We start from the raw sequence: 15,534 nt of genomic DNA, 5'->3' as shown, positions 1-15,534 counted from the left end.
GGCAGAAAGAAAATTTTATAGATAAGAATTAATTAACAACCTCAAGCCTGAAAAGTGGAGTCCAGACTCGCTTGTCAGTTGCGCGGGCCGAAACAGAGACATCCTACGCATCTCGGGGCAGCAATTGTCAACAGCAACCCGAGACGTGGCCACTGTGCATTTTCATGTTCCTTCATCTGTTTCTGAAGTCTTGGTGGTGACTCCAAGAGACTCCATTTAGCCTCACAGACACATTCAGCAACACATATAGTGAGATCAGGAAACAGCTGTCCTGCAGCAAAAGTATGGGCCTTGTCTATTATTGTTAATTATTTACTCCTGCCAACCTCTTCTCACTGGTGTTAGGCAACAGAAACAAAAATAATTACGTTCTTTACTGAACTAATGTTCCGTTCCTCTTCTTTCCCTTTCATGCTTGCTCCTGGAATAAAGAGTTTGGGGAAATAATATTAAAAACAAGAACTATCTTGCAGTCTTCTCTTCTGCTAGATTAATTCTAAGTTGAAGGTACGCAAGATATTATTTTTTCCCTTTTCAAGGCAATTGCAACTGACAGTTTCCCCATTTCCTTTTCCATTCTCAGTGTGTGCATTTAGATGAAGCTAAAACTGCACTCTTGCACTTTTTATGCAGCTTTCCTAAAATAATTCTGAATAATTTAACAGTGGCTCAGAAACATTCCAGTTTAACCAGTCATTGACCTTCAGTCAAGTTGAAATGTCATCAGGCCTATATTGGTATTTCATCAGTTCCAAAGAAGCTGCAGAGGCAATGGTGAGATCTATAATTAAAGTTGCCCAATGTCTCCCATTACAATGTTTCCCTTTCTATAGATTATCATAGTTCAACTGCTTCAATTAGTATTTTCCATTTAGAATTTTTCAGTCAAAATGGTCTTGCTATTTTGGAGACCATGCCTAGGGAAAAGTTTAGGGTTATTTATCGATTGTGAGGAAAATAAACCCAGAGTCTATTTCTTTGGCTTTGGCTTTGTTCCCTCTAGTGTTAAGGGCTGGATATAAAAACCACTTTGAAAATCTGACCAAACTGCTTAAGTTTATAAGCCCCTGAAGAATCTGAGTAAACACAGACTCAACAAAAAAATATTAGAGGAGACTGACTTACTGCTATCGCTCTCTGCTGACAGAACTCTACAAATGACAAAGAATTTCTACAAGTCATCATGTGAGCTTTATGTCTGAAGAGGGAGAACCTTGAGTTTGTGACTGATTAATTTCACATGAAAGGTTTTGGGGTTTTTATGTGCAATGTTAAAAACTTTCTAGATATTTCCTCTAGAAATCTTAAATGTGAGAAATCAAACAAAGATCCTGTGGGGGGAAAAATTGTATATGATAAGGTAACTAAAGAATTGGATCAACTTGGAGCCATTTCTGCATCTCCTTTAGGATACGAAGACTACACTAATATTAAGATTTTCAAACCTCTTACTGCTTTATTTTGCTCTCTAGTATCCTCCTAATAAAATTGTAATTGACTGCAGTAGGAGTTGATGGCATACCATATTGTCAGCAGTAAGAATTTAAAAAACAAAACCTTTGCTCTAGTGATTTCTGAGATTTGATTAGGAAATGTGTAGAAGACAGAATTTTCATGTCATATCTGATTTTGAAGAGTTTAAAGCCAAAATAAAAATAAAGAGTTGATTGAAATAATTTGTTTTAGTTACATTTTATATTAAAACTACTTTTAATTAAACTACTTTTAATTAAACTACTTTTAATTAAACTACTTTTAATTAAACTACTTTTAATATAAAAAAGTAGTTTCAATTTGAGAGGTAAAATTTTTTTGTTCCAAAAACATCTATAAAAAGGTAATTTCTAGAACTTTTTTTCTTTCTTTTGTTCCAGAAAGCCTGGAGAAAGAAATTGATTTTGCAATATTGACAGTTTCTTGCAAGCCTCATGACTTTATTTAAGTTTCTCTCACCAGCTCTGGTTTTATTTTTGTTTAATATTTGATTTGAATTTTTAAAAGGAATGTACCCTCCCTAGCTGGTGTTTCACTGTGTCACATTGCATGTTCTCTAAATGCCCTGGCTGCTGGATGGCACGCATTTCTTTTACCCTCCTTGTAGTCAAGTGGAGCAGCTCTCATTTTTTCATTTTCTCATTTTTTTCACTTTTTTCAGCTCTTCCCTTTATGCTTGTGGTAACATTTATCTTATATTGGCAGTGACAGTCACTTTTGGTTATAAAAACTTTGGTTTGTCCTTGGGTTAAGATTTATTCTAAGTAAAAAAAATCAGCAGGGTTTTAGACATGTCTCAGAGGGTTATTTTTTTCAGTTTCAACATCCCTTTTATTTTTCAGGCTGCTGGATGCTGGGGGTGTTCAGCATGAGCCTCAAGTGTGAGAGAAGCAGCTGTACAGATGCAAAACGAGTTCTTGTGATGTGGGAGTGTGTGCTGTGCTGGCCAACGCTGATGGTTGGGAGCTGCAACTCCCACCCACCAATAAAGCTGCCCTTGGAAGTGCAGGTTCTAATAACTTGCAAGGAAAAATAATAATCTGGGTGCATGCAGTCAAGTGTGAGGTGTGTGCTGAACATGGGTGCAGCCTGGCAATTTCACTGGTGCCTGCTCCTTCCAGAGAGTGAAGACTCTTTCCTTTCTCACACAGGAGTCCCAGCAGGCAGAACCTGCAGCCAGGCTGTTCATTGCTGTTCTGTGTGCCTGGCTGTCGGGGCTTGATCCTCAGGGCAAGGTTGCAGCTGTCTCATTCTCATGGTTAGCACACATTCCTTCCGCAGACACTTGATAAAAAGGAATCTAAATCCCAAATCTTGCTCTGCCCTCATGTGTGTTTCCAGCTGAGTTTCCAGCTTGTCTGTTCCCAAAATGCTGCTGCTGGCTTTTGGGGCACCATGAGTGGGGAGAATTCAGGTTCTGATCCACCCCTCTGGTTTCATGTCATGGCACTGAAACTGGAGCTAGAGTAGTGGAACAGAACCCCTAAATGTTGCATCACCTGAAGGAGGCCTGCCTGTCCAGAAAGAGATCTGTGAGCTCTGTGGTGTGGACTCCAATTTGCGGGGTTTTTGTTGTTTTTAACATTTTATCTTATCCTAGAACTCTTAAGATAACAAGATATGGTGACATGCTTTATGTTTCATAAGTCACATTGCTTCACATTACAAGTCTAAATGTTTAAGAATACAAAAGTAGCTCATATTGTTAAATTATTTCAATGAGTTACTTGCTGATACTCAGAGGAGTGTTTCAACTTCTCTCCTTGAAGAAATCAGTGAGAGTGATGTGAGAACAGTCTGCTTACAGGTGGTTTGTGAATTAAAGCTGTTTTACAGAAATTGTGAGCTCTAGGGAACTCATGATAAGTCCTGTAATGGTATCTGTGCACAATAGGACTTTATTATTGTTGAAATTATCTTATGACAAGCATTTAATTCTGGATATGCTCAAATTAATTTGTAAGAGGCAAATGCACAAACATTATTTCATATAAACGTCAAAACATGTTTTCATAAATTAGGATTTTTTTTAAATTTGATTGAAACTAGGCAATAACCACAAATATGAAATCTTGGAAAATAAAATGCTGAAAGTGTGCTGTGCAACTCCTGAGGAAGTTTTATAGCCTAGCTCTTCTTGAGGGACAAATAAATGAGGAATAAAGCAGCTACTGCTATCAGGAAAATACATTTATGTTTTGACAGATAGATGTGGGAATCTTAGTATGTGAAATTTGGATTTTTTTCCCCTGATGTGTAAATATCCACTTAATGTAATTAGAAAGAATTGTGAAGGCAAGGAATTCAAATTCTTCAGCTGAGCAGGTACTGCAAATGTGATTTGTTGACAGCTTGTCATTCTGCCATTACAGCTGACCTGGAGTTTTCTTTCTGAACGACTAAAGCAAAAGTAACATAAAAATTAAGGTATTTAGCCAGGGAGTGTTCTGACTTGGACTAGCAGCATATGCTTAGGGAAGGAGCAGAAGAGCAGAGCAAGTGCAGAGCAGTCTTTCCTGTAGATTGTCCCCCTAACATCTGACTGCCCATGGTTGACTTCCTAAGCTGAAAGCTGTATTCATGTTTTTAGTTTTTAATAGCCCTTTTCTTCCAGTAGTTTGACTTAAATATCATCTTGAACCCATTTTTTGTTTTTAAACCATTAGGAGGCCTCACAAGAAAACTTTTATTGGCTTTGACATTGTTTTGAAATTTTCTTCTTGGCATTGGAGGGAGAAGGTGAAATACTTTTTCTTTGGGTTGTTTAGCACATATTGGAGATCGTCAGTTTGCCATATTAATCCCAGATTTTCTGTTTCAAATTAGATAAATGACAACTTGTAGTATATTTTGTGTATCAGGATGTTGTCACATGGGAGATGGGGTATTGGGCAACAAGTTTTAGGTGCTACATGGCAACTTGGAAGACTGGTAGAAACCCTTTGAAATGTCTACCACTTTTGGTCATAGTTAGCTACTTAGCCACTTGTTTATTTTCAGTGTTTCTTGGTGCTTTGAGATTTTAAGCTACACAGGCCTGTATATAATTTTATTTCTGTATTGCAGCACCTGAGTGAAAGAGGTCAAACTAAAATTGTCAATAAAATATGAAGCACATGAAGAAGTGACATTTCTTATATATACTTGTCTCCAAATAAAAACGCTGCATGCAATTGATATTTTTAAACTAAGCCATTGGTAAGCCTCCCCTTCACCTGTCTCTCTTACCTCTGCTAGTGACCAGAAGGTCCTAAGCATTTAACCCCTATTTGAGGAGCTTAATTTGACAATACAGATTTAAAGCTCTTGCTCAGCCGTAGCTAATGTTCTGAGGTACCTCAAATCCCTTGGAGCTGCTGATTTCAGCAGCAGAAATCACCAAATGAAGCTTAGCAGTTTTGAACCTTGTCCAAGGTAGGAGATCTATGAATAGGATGTTTTGCGAGGAGATGGCACTCACGTGTGCCTTTGAAATGGGCTGGTGGCTCAGGCACTGCAGAAAATGTAGCAGCAATAAACATGGTTCTTTGAATGAGAAACTGGTGGAGCCAGGCTGCACCAGTGCAGTCCCCTGTGACAAATTGACCAGAGTGCAAGAGAAATAATTTCACATATTTACCTACTGGAAATCATTCCAAGGCAGTCCTCTCACCTCTCTGTGAAGTACCCCACCTAGAAACTTATAGGGGATTCTTGGAGACAATGCACTTGCAGCCTTACTTGTTGAATCAATGCCAAATTCTATGGCCATTCATGAAAGAGAAGTTAGTGAATCTCTGCAGCCTAATGGGCCTCACACCATCCCTCCTTCTCCCTAACCTGTACTCCTGCTGTAATAATTCTTTCCTTCGTTATTCTTATTTCCTTATTTTTCTTCCTATCCTTACCCACAGGAAGGAGTCACATTTTCCCCCCACTGTGAGTTTTGTTCTGTCAGTGATCATTTGAAAGTGGGTTGCTAGCATGACTTCTTTCACTCTGCAGTTGTAAGAAAGGGAGTAATCCTTGATCACAGCTGTAGTGGCCTCTCTTCTGGAATAAGTTTTATCATTATGTCCATGAGAAGAAAGGTGGTGAGACCTTAAGGAAGTGTAGGACTCTTCCTACGTTGCTGTCATGGCAGCTTGGATAAGTCTGTGCTCATTTTGGTCAACTTTTTCTGAGGTATCCAGCTGCATACCCAAGGCATTTGAGTCAGCAGCCAAGAGGACAGGCAGTGGGATGGTGAGTGGTACCTACAATCTCTCTTGGTATTCTCCGGAAGCTTTAAGGTTACTGCAGGTGTGTCCCTGGATGAGCAGAGCATGGAATTCAATGTAAATAAAAGACCTAGCCAACGTTCTTATGGGCACTGCCTGTCATTCTTACATATGCCAATGACTGAAAACATGGCAATATATGTGTACCAAAAATTATTGGGGACTGCTTTTTTTCCAAATACTCTTTATGTGCTGTAAAAGGAACTTTCTGGTCCTCAGCCTTTCCTTTAGGAGAAGTGTGTATAAACAGAGAGGCTTTTAATAGTCTTATAACTTTATCCAATATTAAAAAGTCCAGTTATGTCAGCTGGAAAGTGAATTTAACCATGTTTAACAACTGCTTCTCAGCAGAAACTCTCTATAGAGTATGGGTTCTCTAGTACAGCCTGAGTTTGTTTATAATACCAGAATTATTAATTAATTAAGAGCAAGTACTTTTTTCTTTGCTTTGATTGTTTTGATCCCAAATGTGCAAAATGACCACCATATGCAAACTCATGAATGCATGGGCCTAATTTTGGCGTTGCTTCCACCAACAAACGGAACGTGTGACTTGCATCAGTTTGGGTCGGACTGCAGGAGGCCATATGTGTTTGTTTTAGCAGTTATGGATGGTTATATTTACCCCATTGCAATGACTCGCTTTGGTTTCTATTGACAAAACCATGACTTAAGAGAATGTTTGCAGAGACAAGAACAGATGTTTCCAGGCTGCTTGCCACAGAGGGAAAAATAGCCAGTATTTGCTTGTAAGCTGGGGTTGGCTGTGCCATTTTTCCAATGGGTAATTAGGAATAGTAGTTATTAGTTGTTGAAGATCCTGACTCGATAACAAAAGAACCTGCTTGGAGATGCCTTTTTGTATAGTCTGATCTATAGGATAGAATGAAAGACAATTGCTGTAATCACTGAAACCAATTCTACCCTGTCACACTCTTTTGAAGAACCTTAATGACCAAGGAGAACCTAAAAGCTTAATGAAACAGATAATCCGTGGACATTTTCTTCTCTTCTCTGCAGGCATGTTTATTTCAAATTAAGTTGAAAACTTTTATTAGACACTTTTATGAAATTGCAAAACAATATGAGCATTTTGGAGTAAGTTTGGTGATTTTTTTTCCCCTCTGAGGCTGTAAGATCACCTTCTGAATCACACATACTAAAACCAAATTTGTTTTAGACTGATAAAGAAGGGGGGACAAAAGTGTTATAGACTAAGCAGAGCTGGCGATCTGGGAGGGTTTTGAGCAATGTGTTTGTGAAGTAGTATCTGTGACCATTAAAATTAAAACTTTTAAAATTATTTTAAAAGTAATTTTAAATTTTAAATTTTTAAAAATAAATCATTTTAATGGGTAAGGAAAGATTGATTTCAGCTGCCTGGGAGCTGCAGTGTGGGATGTGTGGCATCTGAGGGTTTGGAAATAGAGTTTTGGAAAGGCAAAGGAAGAGTGAGACTGCTTTGGGAGAGACAACTCCTGTGTGTAGTGATTCCCTGGGATTTAACATGGATGGGAGGCCCCTCACAGTCACAGCAGAGGGCTGAGAGAGGCCCCGTGGTCTCCCACACTGGCACACAGCCCTCAGTGGGCAATGCCAGCCCTTTGCCCTCTGCAAAGGCTTGGCTCTTGGGCTGAGGAGTTGGTCTTGCTCCATTATGAGATGATGATTTATGAAGAGAAAAAATTTTGCATGCTTTGAAGAGACGTGGCTATAACATCTGTGAATGCAAGGGCCTTCCAGATAGAAACAGCCATGAGCTACGGGGTATGTGACATAAATGAGCTCTGTTTTGGGTTTTGAAAACATGCAATGCAGTACTTTCCTGGCTCAGTCAAAAGCCACCACACAATATGTCGTTGAATGTCATGAATAAAGGGAGAGCTGAGCATGGCTTAAAACACCAAGGAAGTTGGAAGGAATATCCTGTATCAGTTTACTAACAGGGAATCTTTAAAGCTAATATATGGAGGCATCTCCTGCCTTCCCACTTTCATGATCTACTTACTGCAAGCTTGGTAGGATGTATTCCTGGAGATATCTCAGGGATTTTTTTTCTGTTGCCTTTTTTAAGAGCAAGTGTTATGTTGATCTGTTAAGTGTCACGCCACTGCCACTGACTGGATGAAATACCATATGGGCAGTTCATGGGTTTGCTGGTTCCACCTGCTGGCTGAACTGGTGGTGATGACCTGTCAGTCAAGGGGAGTTGAATGAGTAATCTTGAGAACAGATTTTATTATAATTCCTGTCTGAGGCATGGGGATAGTGTCTTGTCTTCAAGCTACGAACTTTCTATCTCATTTTTTATTAACTTTCATTTCATTAAATTCAGTTTAAAAATGCAATTTCTTAAACAGGATGGTAATGCCTAATCACAAGGGCCTTTTTAGCAAGAAAAGGACATTAAACCTTTTTGAAAATAAGAAGATGAACAAGTTAACCCAGTGATGTGCAAGCACTTCTGCTCATTGCTTCTGGAAATTGCCTTGGGGAGGAAGCCATTCCCCCCTAGGAGAAGGATGACCCCCCACACTGGGAATTTACCCCATAAATTTCCCTAAAATGGGAAAAGTGGAGGAACCCAGAGTTAGATTTAACTCTGGATACTGAAATCCCCCTGGGTACTGAAGAAAGGCTGAAGGAGAGAGGAGCAAATGGCTCTCATTAGTGTGGGCTGCAGGGTTGAGATTGGGGCTAAAATTCAGGGGAGTGTGGGCATGGGATTCCAGTTAAAGCTGGATCCCACAACAGCAGTGGGACTAGAAGAAAGCTTACATGCAGGCAAATGCTGTTTGCTAGGCATGACTAATGCCAGAATTAGTGCTGGAGTTAATGTTTGGATTTGGGATTTTGGGTGCTCTAGAGCTTATTTCCTTGTTTGAATCTGAGGAGACTGAGTGCTGGTGTTTTACTGCTGTAGAAGTAAATTGTTTTTGATTGGTTTTGTTAGGAGTGGGCTATGATTGAGTCTAAGTTTAAGATAACAAAGTGTCTGAGGTTTTGTTTTTTATAGAGTTTTGTTTCTCACTGTGTTGTCAGAGCACATGGAGAAGATTAGCAGCTAGTTCTGTGGAGGTGAGTGGTTTTTAAAGGTCTTTAAAGGTACCCTTTAGCTTCTTTGAAGAATCATCTCTTTAGGATACTTAAAGAGTGCATGGCTGCATTAACTGCCTTCTGCTGGGAAAACTTTATCCCTCATTTTTCTGCCAAAAGAAATAAGAAGAGGTGTCTAAGGGAACATAATGGTGCTGTTACCCTTCTTTCTGCTCTAGGCAATCATTGCTGTCTGCCAGAGGTTCAGTCATTGCTGTCTGCCAGAGGTTCAGTCTAGCCTGCTAGTGACAAACTTGGGAAAGGAGCAAATATTGTTTGAATCACAGAAGGCTACAGTTTTACTCCAAGATAAAACAGGGGCGGGATATTAGTGCATGAATAGGTCCTACGGATATCCATTTGACATGCTTCTTAGCACAGTTTTGTTGTGTATTGATTAGTTGTCTCCCAGGCACGGCCTGAGCACAGTTCAGGAGAAGAACATGTACCATGACCAGAAGCAGTTTGGATGTTTCCACTGGTTTTGGGAAAGGGATTTAACTTTGGGGACAGGGGATGTTCTGTTCCACTTGGCCTTAGAGCTAAAGATTCACTTACCTGAATTATTTAGTAACACAGAGGAAGCCAAACTGACTCATGACAAACAAGCCAATAACTGGGTCTCAGGGGTCATCCTGAGGAACACCTTATGGGGGAGGGAATTCTTGCATCAATTGTAGAGATGCCACTCATCTGCAAATATTATTTCATTTTCTCTTTTAAAAGCAGTAATATTTTAAAGGATTCGTTTGCAAGCAAATCAATCCAATTTTCCTTGTGGTTGATGGCATGTCTGTGAATGTGGGAACTCAGCAGCACTTGCAGGTACACTGCAAGAGATTACCATGCTGCCAGTAGTTTTCATGGAGCATTGCTGTACCAGAAATGGTTGATTACACAGGAGAAAGAAGCACAGAGCAGTTGTTCAGTATTTAGATAATGCTAGATGGAACATAATCCTGATTGCCTTTGACTTAAAAACAACCTCCTTTGCTCTCCGAAAACCAAAATACTGCCCCTGAAAATATTACAGCTGCCTCCTATGGTAATTTTTTTGGTGATTTTTATAAGCTCAAGATTTTTTTACATACATATAGCACTTTGTCCATTTGGAAAGAGATGACACTTCATCTTTCACTGTGATATTTCAGGCTCATTCTCATACCAAATCCATTTTCATTCCTGCTATATGAACCTGCAACACAGGTTATGCAATTAGGAGGAAAGTGTTTGCAGAAACAATAAGGAAAACTTGATAAATGAAATCTGCTATACACTGTCAGTCATGCTGATGGTGTTCCAATAAACACAAATTTTTGTGTGCCCAGTTTTAAAGATACAGAGTAAAATAATTTATGGCCAAAGCTGGTTTTCCTTCCTTGCAGCATTTATATGTATATTATATTGTGCACACCAAAATTATGTTAAGGGAGCATTGCTGTCATAAAGCAGAGTGCTAAAAAGGCAATGCTATAGTTAGGGTTGTAGTTATAATATTATAGTTAGCAGGCTTTTTGTTCAATAGCTGAGTCCCTCTATGAATGTGCTGTATACAGTCTTTATGCAATTAGGAGCACTTTTTAGGGTGAATGTTTGGTTTTAGGAAGGGAATTTGCTTTCAAGACAAATGCAGTGAGATTTATATCACATCTGTTATTATCTAAGTGGAGCTTTGTCTTGCAAAGGAGATTTGTCTTATAGAGTGCACAGTTTGGGCAGCCTTCAATTTAGGACTGGATGCAAAATACTTTCCAAGTGTTGCCCTGTAATTTTTCTGTTTTTCTTTTCTTTTTTTTTTTTTTTTTTCCTATGTGCTATTTAAACCTTGCTTGGAAGACAAAATTGGTAATTTCCTTGTGGGAATTGTTATTCTGCTCTTTCATTGTAGTTCCTGAGTGCCTCAGAAATGTTAATGTCTCGTTAGCATTTCTGAGGAGGTGATGTGTATATCCACTTTATAAAGCAGAAGTGAAGGCTGGTGGTTGAAACACAGGTCTGAGAGTGTTTGCTAATTTGGGGGCTGCACTCAATGACCTGATTTCTTGGACTAATGCATTCACAGGATCAAGGCACTTTCCCTGTTGTTGATTTCAGTGAGCACTCAGGAGCACTGCAGTCTGGGTCTCAGGGTTTGAAATGAAGACTGAAGATAGAAGGAACACTCCTTTAGTGACCAGCTGAGTCAAGATTAAGTATAAATGGCTGTCCTAGTAGCACAGAAGAGCTGTGGAGCAGAGGGTAGCATACAGGACTTTCTGACAGAAGATGCTAATTTTCAATTGTCTGGAGGCTCTTTGTTCTGATTCCACTGTGCCTTTGAATATCTGTAACAAATGATGGAGTGCTCCACTGAGTGATGTTCTTTCTAGCTGCCCTTGTGATCTTCAGGAAAGATACCTGCTGATAAATTAGAAAACAGATTATTTATTTAACGAGGCTCTTCAGAGAAAACAGTCCAGGATATTTCAACTCTGACAGCCTGTCCAAGGTTTCCCTTGTTATTGTACAAAATAGAATATTCTATACATACATTTTAAAAGTGCCCTTATTTTGTTTTACAGTTGTCATGTAATGATGACAGTAGCTACGTCAATATCTTCCTTCAGTTTAATATGTACTTTTCTACTTGAAAGCTGCTCATCTTTGCTCAAAACTGGTTTGTAGTGTTATCCCAGTGACATTAGTTTACTATACTAGAGGGTGTTGCTGAGAATGTGAAACTATCCCATTAGCCTGTTTGCAATATAAAATAGGCTTCTGCTTTTTACAAGCTTATGCAGTGTAGTAAGAATTTGGCAAGTGTAAAGGAAAAAGGTGTTAAGGAGAGCTGGCAGCTCCTTTAAGAAATGATATTAAGTGCAAACTCTTCCAATAAGGAGGAAAGTTAAGGAAGTGCAGTGGAAGACCAGCGCAGCTAAACTGCCAGTTCTTCATGGCTCCTGAAGAGAAGTTGTTTTTTTTACAGAGTGGAAAGTAGGTCAGATTTACAAGAAAAAAGATAACAAAATAGCATGTAATGGCAATAAAGTCAGAAATAGTGAGGCACAAAATAATATTAAAGAATCCAGATGTGTTACAGGTTGTAAGAATTCATTTTTCATGCACTGCAGTAATGAAAGAAGGACTGAAAGGAAAGGTCAGAGGACAAAAGGGATCAATAGATGGCATTGAGATGGCCAAAATCATTGGTTGGTTGGGGTCTCTCCCAGTAAAATGGATACTGTTTCTGCTGATAACTTGGGGAACTGTACTGCTGCTGCAATATCCAGAAGATCTCACATGCACAAATGAATGTCTCTGTACCTCCTGGTAACCAGAGAAGAGTAGTCCTTCTGCCCACACCCATCAATCTTAGAGTGGTTTTTCTGGAGGATATTACTGTACAATGCCTGAAATGTATTTTGGAACAGTCCACTGTTGGAAGGGAAGGGAGGAGCACAGGGTGCCTTCTTTGCAAGAATTGTTCTGTAATCTTGTTAACGATTTAGATATTAGCACTGAGTATGCTAACAATTTATGTTGAATTGAATTGAAAGCCAGTAAGGATGAAAGAGGCTATGAAAGAAAGGGCTAAAATTTGAGGTGGTGTTATCCAGTTGCACAAATAGTTTTGAAGGGAATGGTCATAGTTCAAAGGGACACATTCTACATATGAATGGGGAGTCACCAGCTTTAAGGATAAAGGCTGGAGAATAACTTCCTAGGGAGTGATTGTTCAGAAAGAAGTTTGAAAGTTGCAGGGAGCCACAAACCAGTTCATGAGTACAGTGTCATGCTGTGGTATGTAATATTCCAGGGTGAATAAGAAGAATATAGCCTGGAAGGGGGGAAATAAAATCCTGTATTGCCTGGAGTACCATGCTGGGTCACAGGGACTGTACCTTAAGAAAGAAGCAAATCAGCAAGACTATGCAGAGGAGCAGTACCAACACTGAGCAAACAGTCCTAGAGAGCATGACTGATAAGTATGTGTTGAGTGAAATGGTGTTATGTGGGATAGATGGCTGCAATATGTTTAGTGGTTGTTAGAGCCTTCTGTATGTATGGCCTGCTGCAAAGACAGGGAGAATAACCTGACTTCTATGCCTGGACAGCACAAAGACAAAAGTTCCAGCAAAAGGGAGAGATTGTGTTACCATGATAAAAGTAGTACAGCACTGGAAGAGTTTGAGTGGGGTGGTTATTGAATCTCCGTTATTGGGGGTCTTCAGGAACAATTAGGAAATGTCTTCTGACATAGTATAAGATGTAATATTTTGTGCTGTGGGGCTGGACATCTTCTGATTCTTCTTCCAGTCAGAAGTGTGTTGTTTTATGATGTGCTTTCTCTTTTGTCTTTTATATCCTTTTACTCCTTGATGAATATCACTGTTTTCTGGACAAGAATTTCTTAGGTGGCAGGGAAGATTCAATAAATTCACAGTAGTCATTTTGGTGCAGAACTTCATGGAGCAGTGCTTTAAGTTGCTATATTTGACCAACTGCTGCAGCTATAAGAGTCACAGGCCACAACTTCTTAGTGAGAGTGTTCCTTATAAACAGAGTAAGGACTGGGACTTGCTTTCTAATCACTATATTTTCTGAAAACTTTTAAAATGCATATAACAGCCTGACATGCCAGCTGTCACCAGAAATGGTGTCCCCCACCAACACCAGCATGCGGTGTGTTGGCGCTCATGTCATACAAACAGGGAGTGCTGACAAGTGCTCTTGCCAGTCACCTTAGAAAGATAGGGAAGATGCCAGTGTTCAGTGAAGGAGATCTCAGGAGAACACCAGGGGCATCAGAACCAGAGCAGTCTGAGAAAGGAGCTGGTCCAGGACTTTTAAAGCCCAAGAGAAAATGAGTGCAGCAAAAGAGAAATTTTCTCCAGCCTCATCCATGTTTAGCTTGGTGTTTGGGACTGATTTGAACCTCTCTTTGTGGGGCAGCAATGCAATGCCACTCCTGAGCAATCTTCCCAAGTTCCAGAGTCTTGAGTAGCTGTAGTTGCATTTGTGTTAAAATTGAATCATGTTTTCTTTCAACTTAGAAGCCGAAGTTGATATCCAAGCCAATGCTTGATAGCATCCTTTGTCTTCGTGATGACAGATGGAAGTTTGTGCGGAGCCTCCTGACCCCAGCCTTCAGCGATACCAAACTGAAAGAGGTAAGGTGTAGACATTGCTGCTTTCATAATTTAGAAGACTTGTGCAGGCATCTGCTTTATGTAGGTCCATATTAAGGATAGGTAAAACCTGCTACTTTGTGCCACTTTATTTAGACCTGAAGAGCACATGCAGCAGAGCTTCCATATGGCATGGTTCAGATCATAGACGGGTGAAAATCCAAAAAGCTTATCTGAAGATATGATTCTCTATCTTCCTCTGTTAAGGTCAGTTTTTCCATGAAAGTGTAGCATACTTAAGAAGGACCTTTACTCCTTCCTCTCCTCTACCCTATTAGGAGTAAGCTTAAGTTCAGGAAAGGTTATTGCTCCCAGTTGGAACATAGCTTTTCTTGATGTGCAGAGTCAGCAACTCTCATGTTAACACAGGAACTGCTGTCAGTCTATTTTCATTTCTCCATCTCCTTCCCTTTCCCTCTTCCTTTTATTCTTTAATCCTTTCATATAATAAGTCACTGGAACAAAATGTCATTGCCAGATAAATACCTCTGACAGAAAATAAATGTCTCTGTGCTGACCTGCTGCTAATTTCCTATAAATGTATCAGCATTTGCTCAGCCATGGGAACCCATTACCCAGTAACAAAGTCCTGTTCCAGTGATACAATATCTCTTAATTAAATGTATATAAATGATTGACTGGCTAAAGTCTTCTTTCAAACAGAACTACAAAAACCAACCACACAACAACCAAACCAAAATCACCTCTTCCTTTTTATGTTTTATTCTGAAAGGGAATCATGCCTCACTCCGGTGCCCAGTCCTGGGTTGTAAAATTTTCCACTGGGCAGACGCTTGTGTTGTTTTGACGTGCCGCTGTCGAAATCCACAGTAACATCTAAATGTGTCTGGCTCTCCCAGCTCCATAGACAGCGGTCGCTTAGCAACGCCGGCTGTCACCTCCTTATTATGGTAAATTCTAATTGGCCGCCAGCCTGGCGGAGATGCTGATTAATCACCACTGACAATGCCATTGGTTATGCGCCCTGACATTTGCTCTGTCACCAACTCCATCACGAAATTTCAGCAAGGCAAGGGTGTTTAAATATGCAAGCGATTAGTTGCACATGGCGTGGTGGGGAGAGCAGAGTTTTGCATTTTGCTGGCGGAAATTAATCTGCCTTGCTGCAGGTCATCGGCTCTTTGCTCGTGGACTAACAAAAGATAATGCTGCACTCCCCTCAATTTGTGGAGAGCAACCTCTGCCAGCACCTGCCAGGCAGGCTTGGCTGAGGAGCATGGCGAGGGCAAGGGAGTGGAGCCTCAGGGATCCTGCTTTGGGGCTGGGCTCTGCAGGGTCTGGCCAATCCAACTGCATGGCTTGTTGGTGGAGGTGGACTGCAGGAATAATGGTAGGACGTGAAAGGGAGGGCTGGCCAGTGCCTGCTAGCTGTCTTGCATGCAAGGATTGAGATATTTATTTTTACCCTGATAATCAGCTTTGACCGTGCTGCCTCTTCCAAAGCTCTGTGGGAAGGCGTGTGACTGTGCATGGGCTTAGGGTGACCTGGAGATTGT

General features: G+C 40.1%; 1 protein-coding gene across 5 annotated transcripts in view; it reads left to right on the top strand.

Annotated features, from left to right (window-relative positions):
• Positions 1-15,534, top strand: part of TBXAS1 (thromboxane A synthase 1) — a 238,185-nt gene that overhangs the window by 123,550 nt on the left and 99,101 nt on the right. For all 5 annotated transcript variants that reach the window (XM_063154015.1, XM_063154016.1, XM_063154017.1 and 2 more), the window contains one exon: positions 13,883-13,999. In XM_063154015.1, coding sequence (XP_063010085.1) covers positions 13,883-13,999 — 117 coding nt within the window. The remainder of the gene's footprint in view (positions 1-13,882; positions 14,000-15,534) is intronic.

The sequence above is a fragment of the Melospiza melodia genome, chromosome 4 (assembly GCF_035770615.1).
Source record: "Melospiza melodia melodia isolate bMelMel2 chromosome 4, bMelMel2.pri, whole genome shotgun sequence".
Taxonomy (NCBI): domain Eukaryota; kingdom Metazoa; phylum Chordata; class Aves; order Passeriformes; family Passerellidae; genus Melospiza; species Melospiza melodia.
The sequence above is the reverse complement of the archived record's forward strand: the minus strand, read 5'-3'. Positions and strand labels throughout refer to the sequence as shown.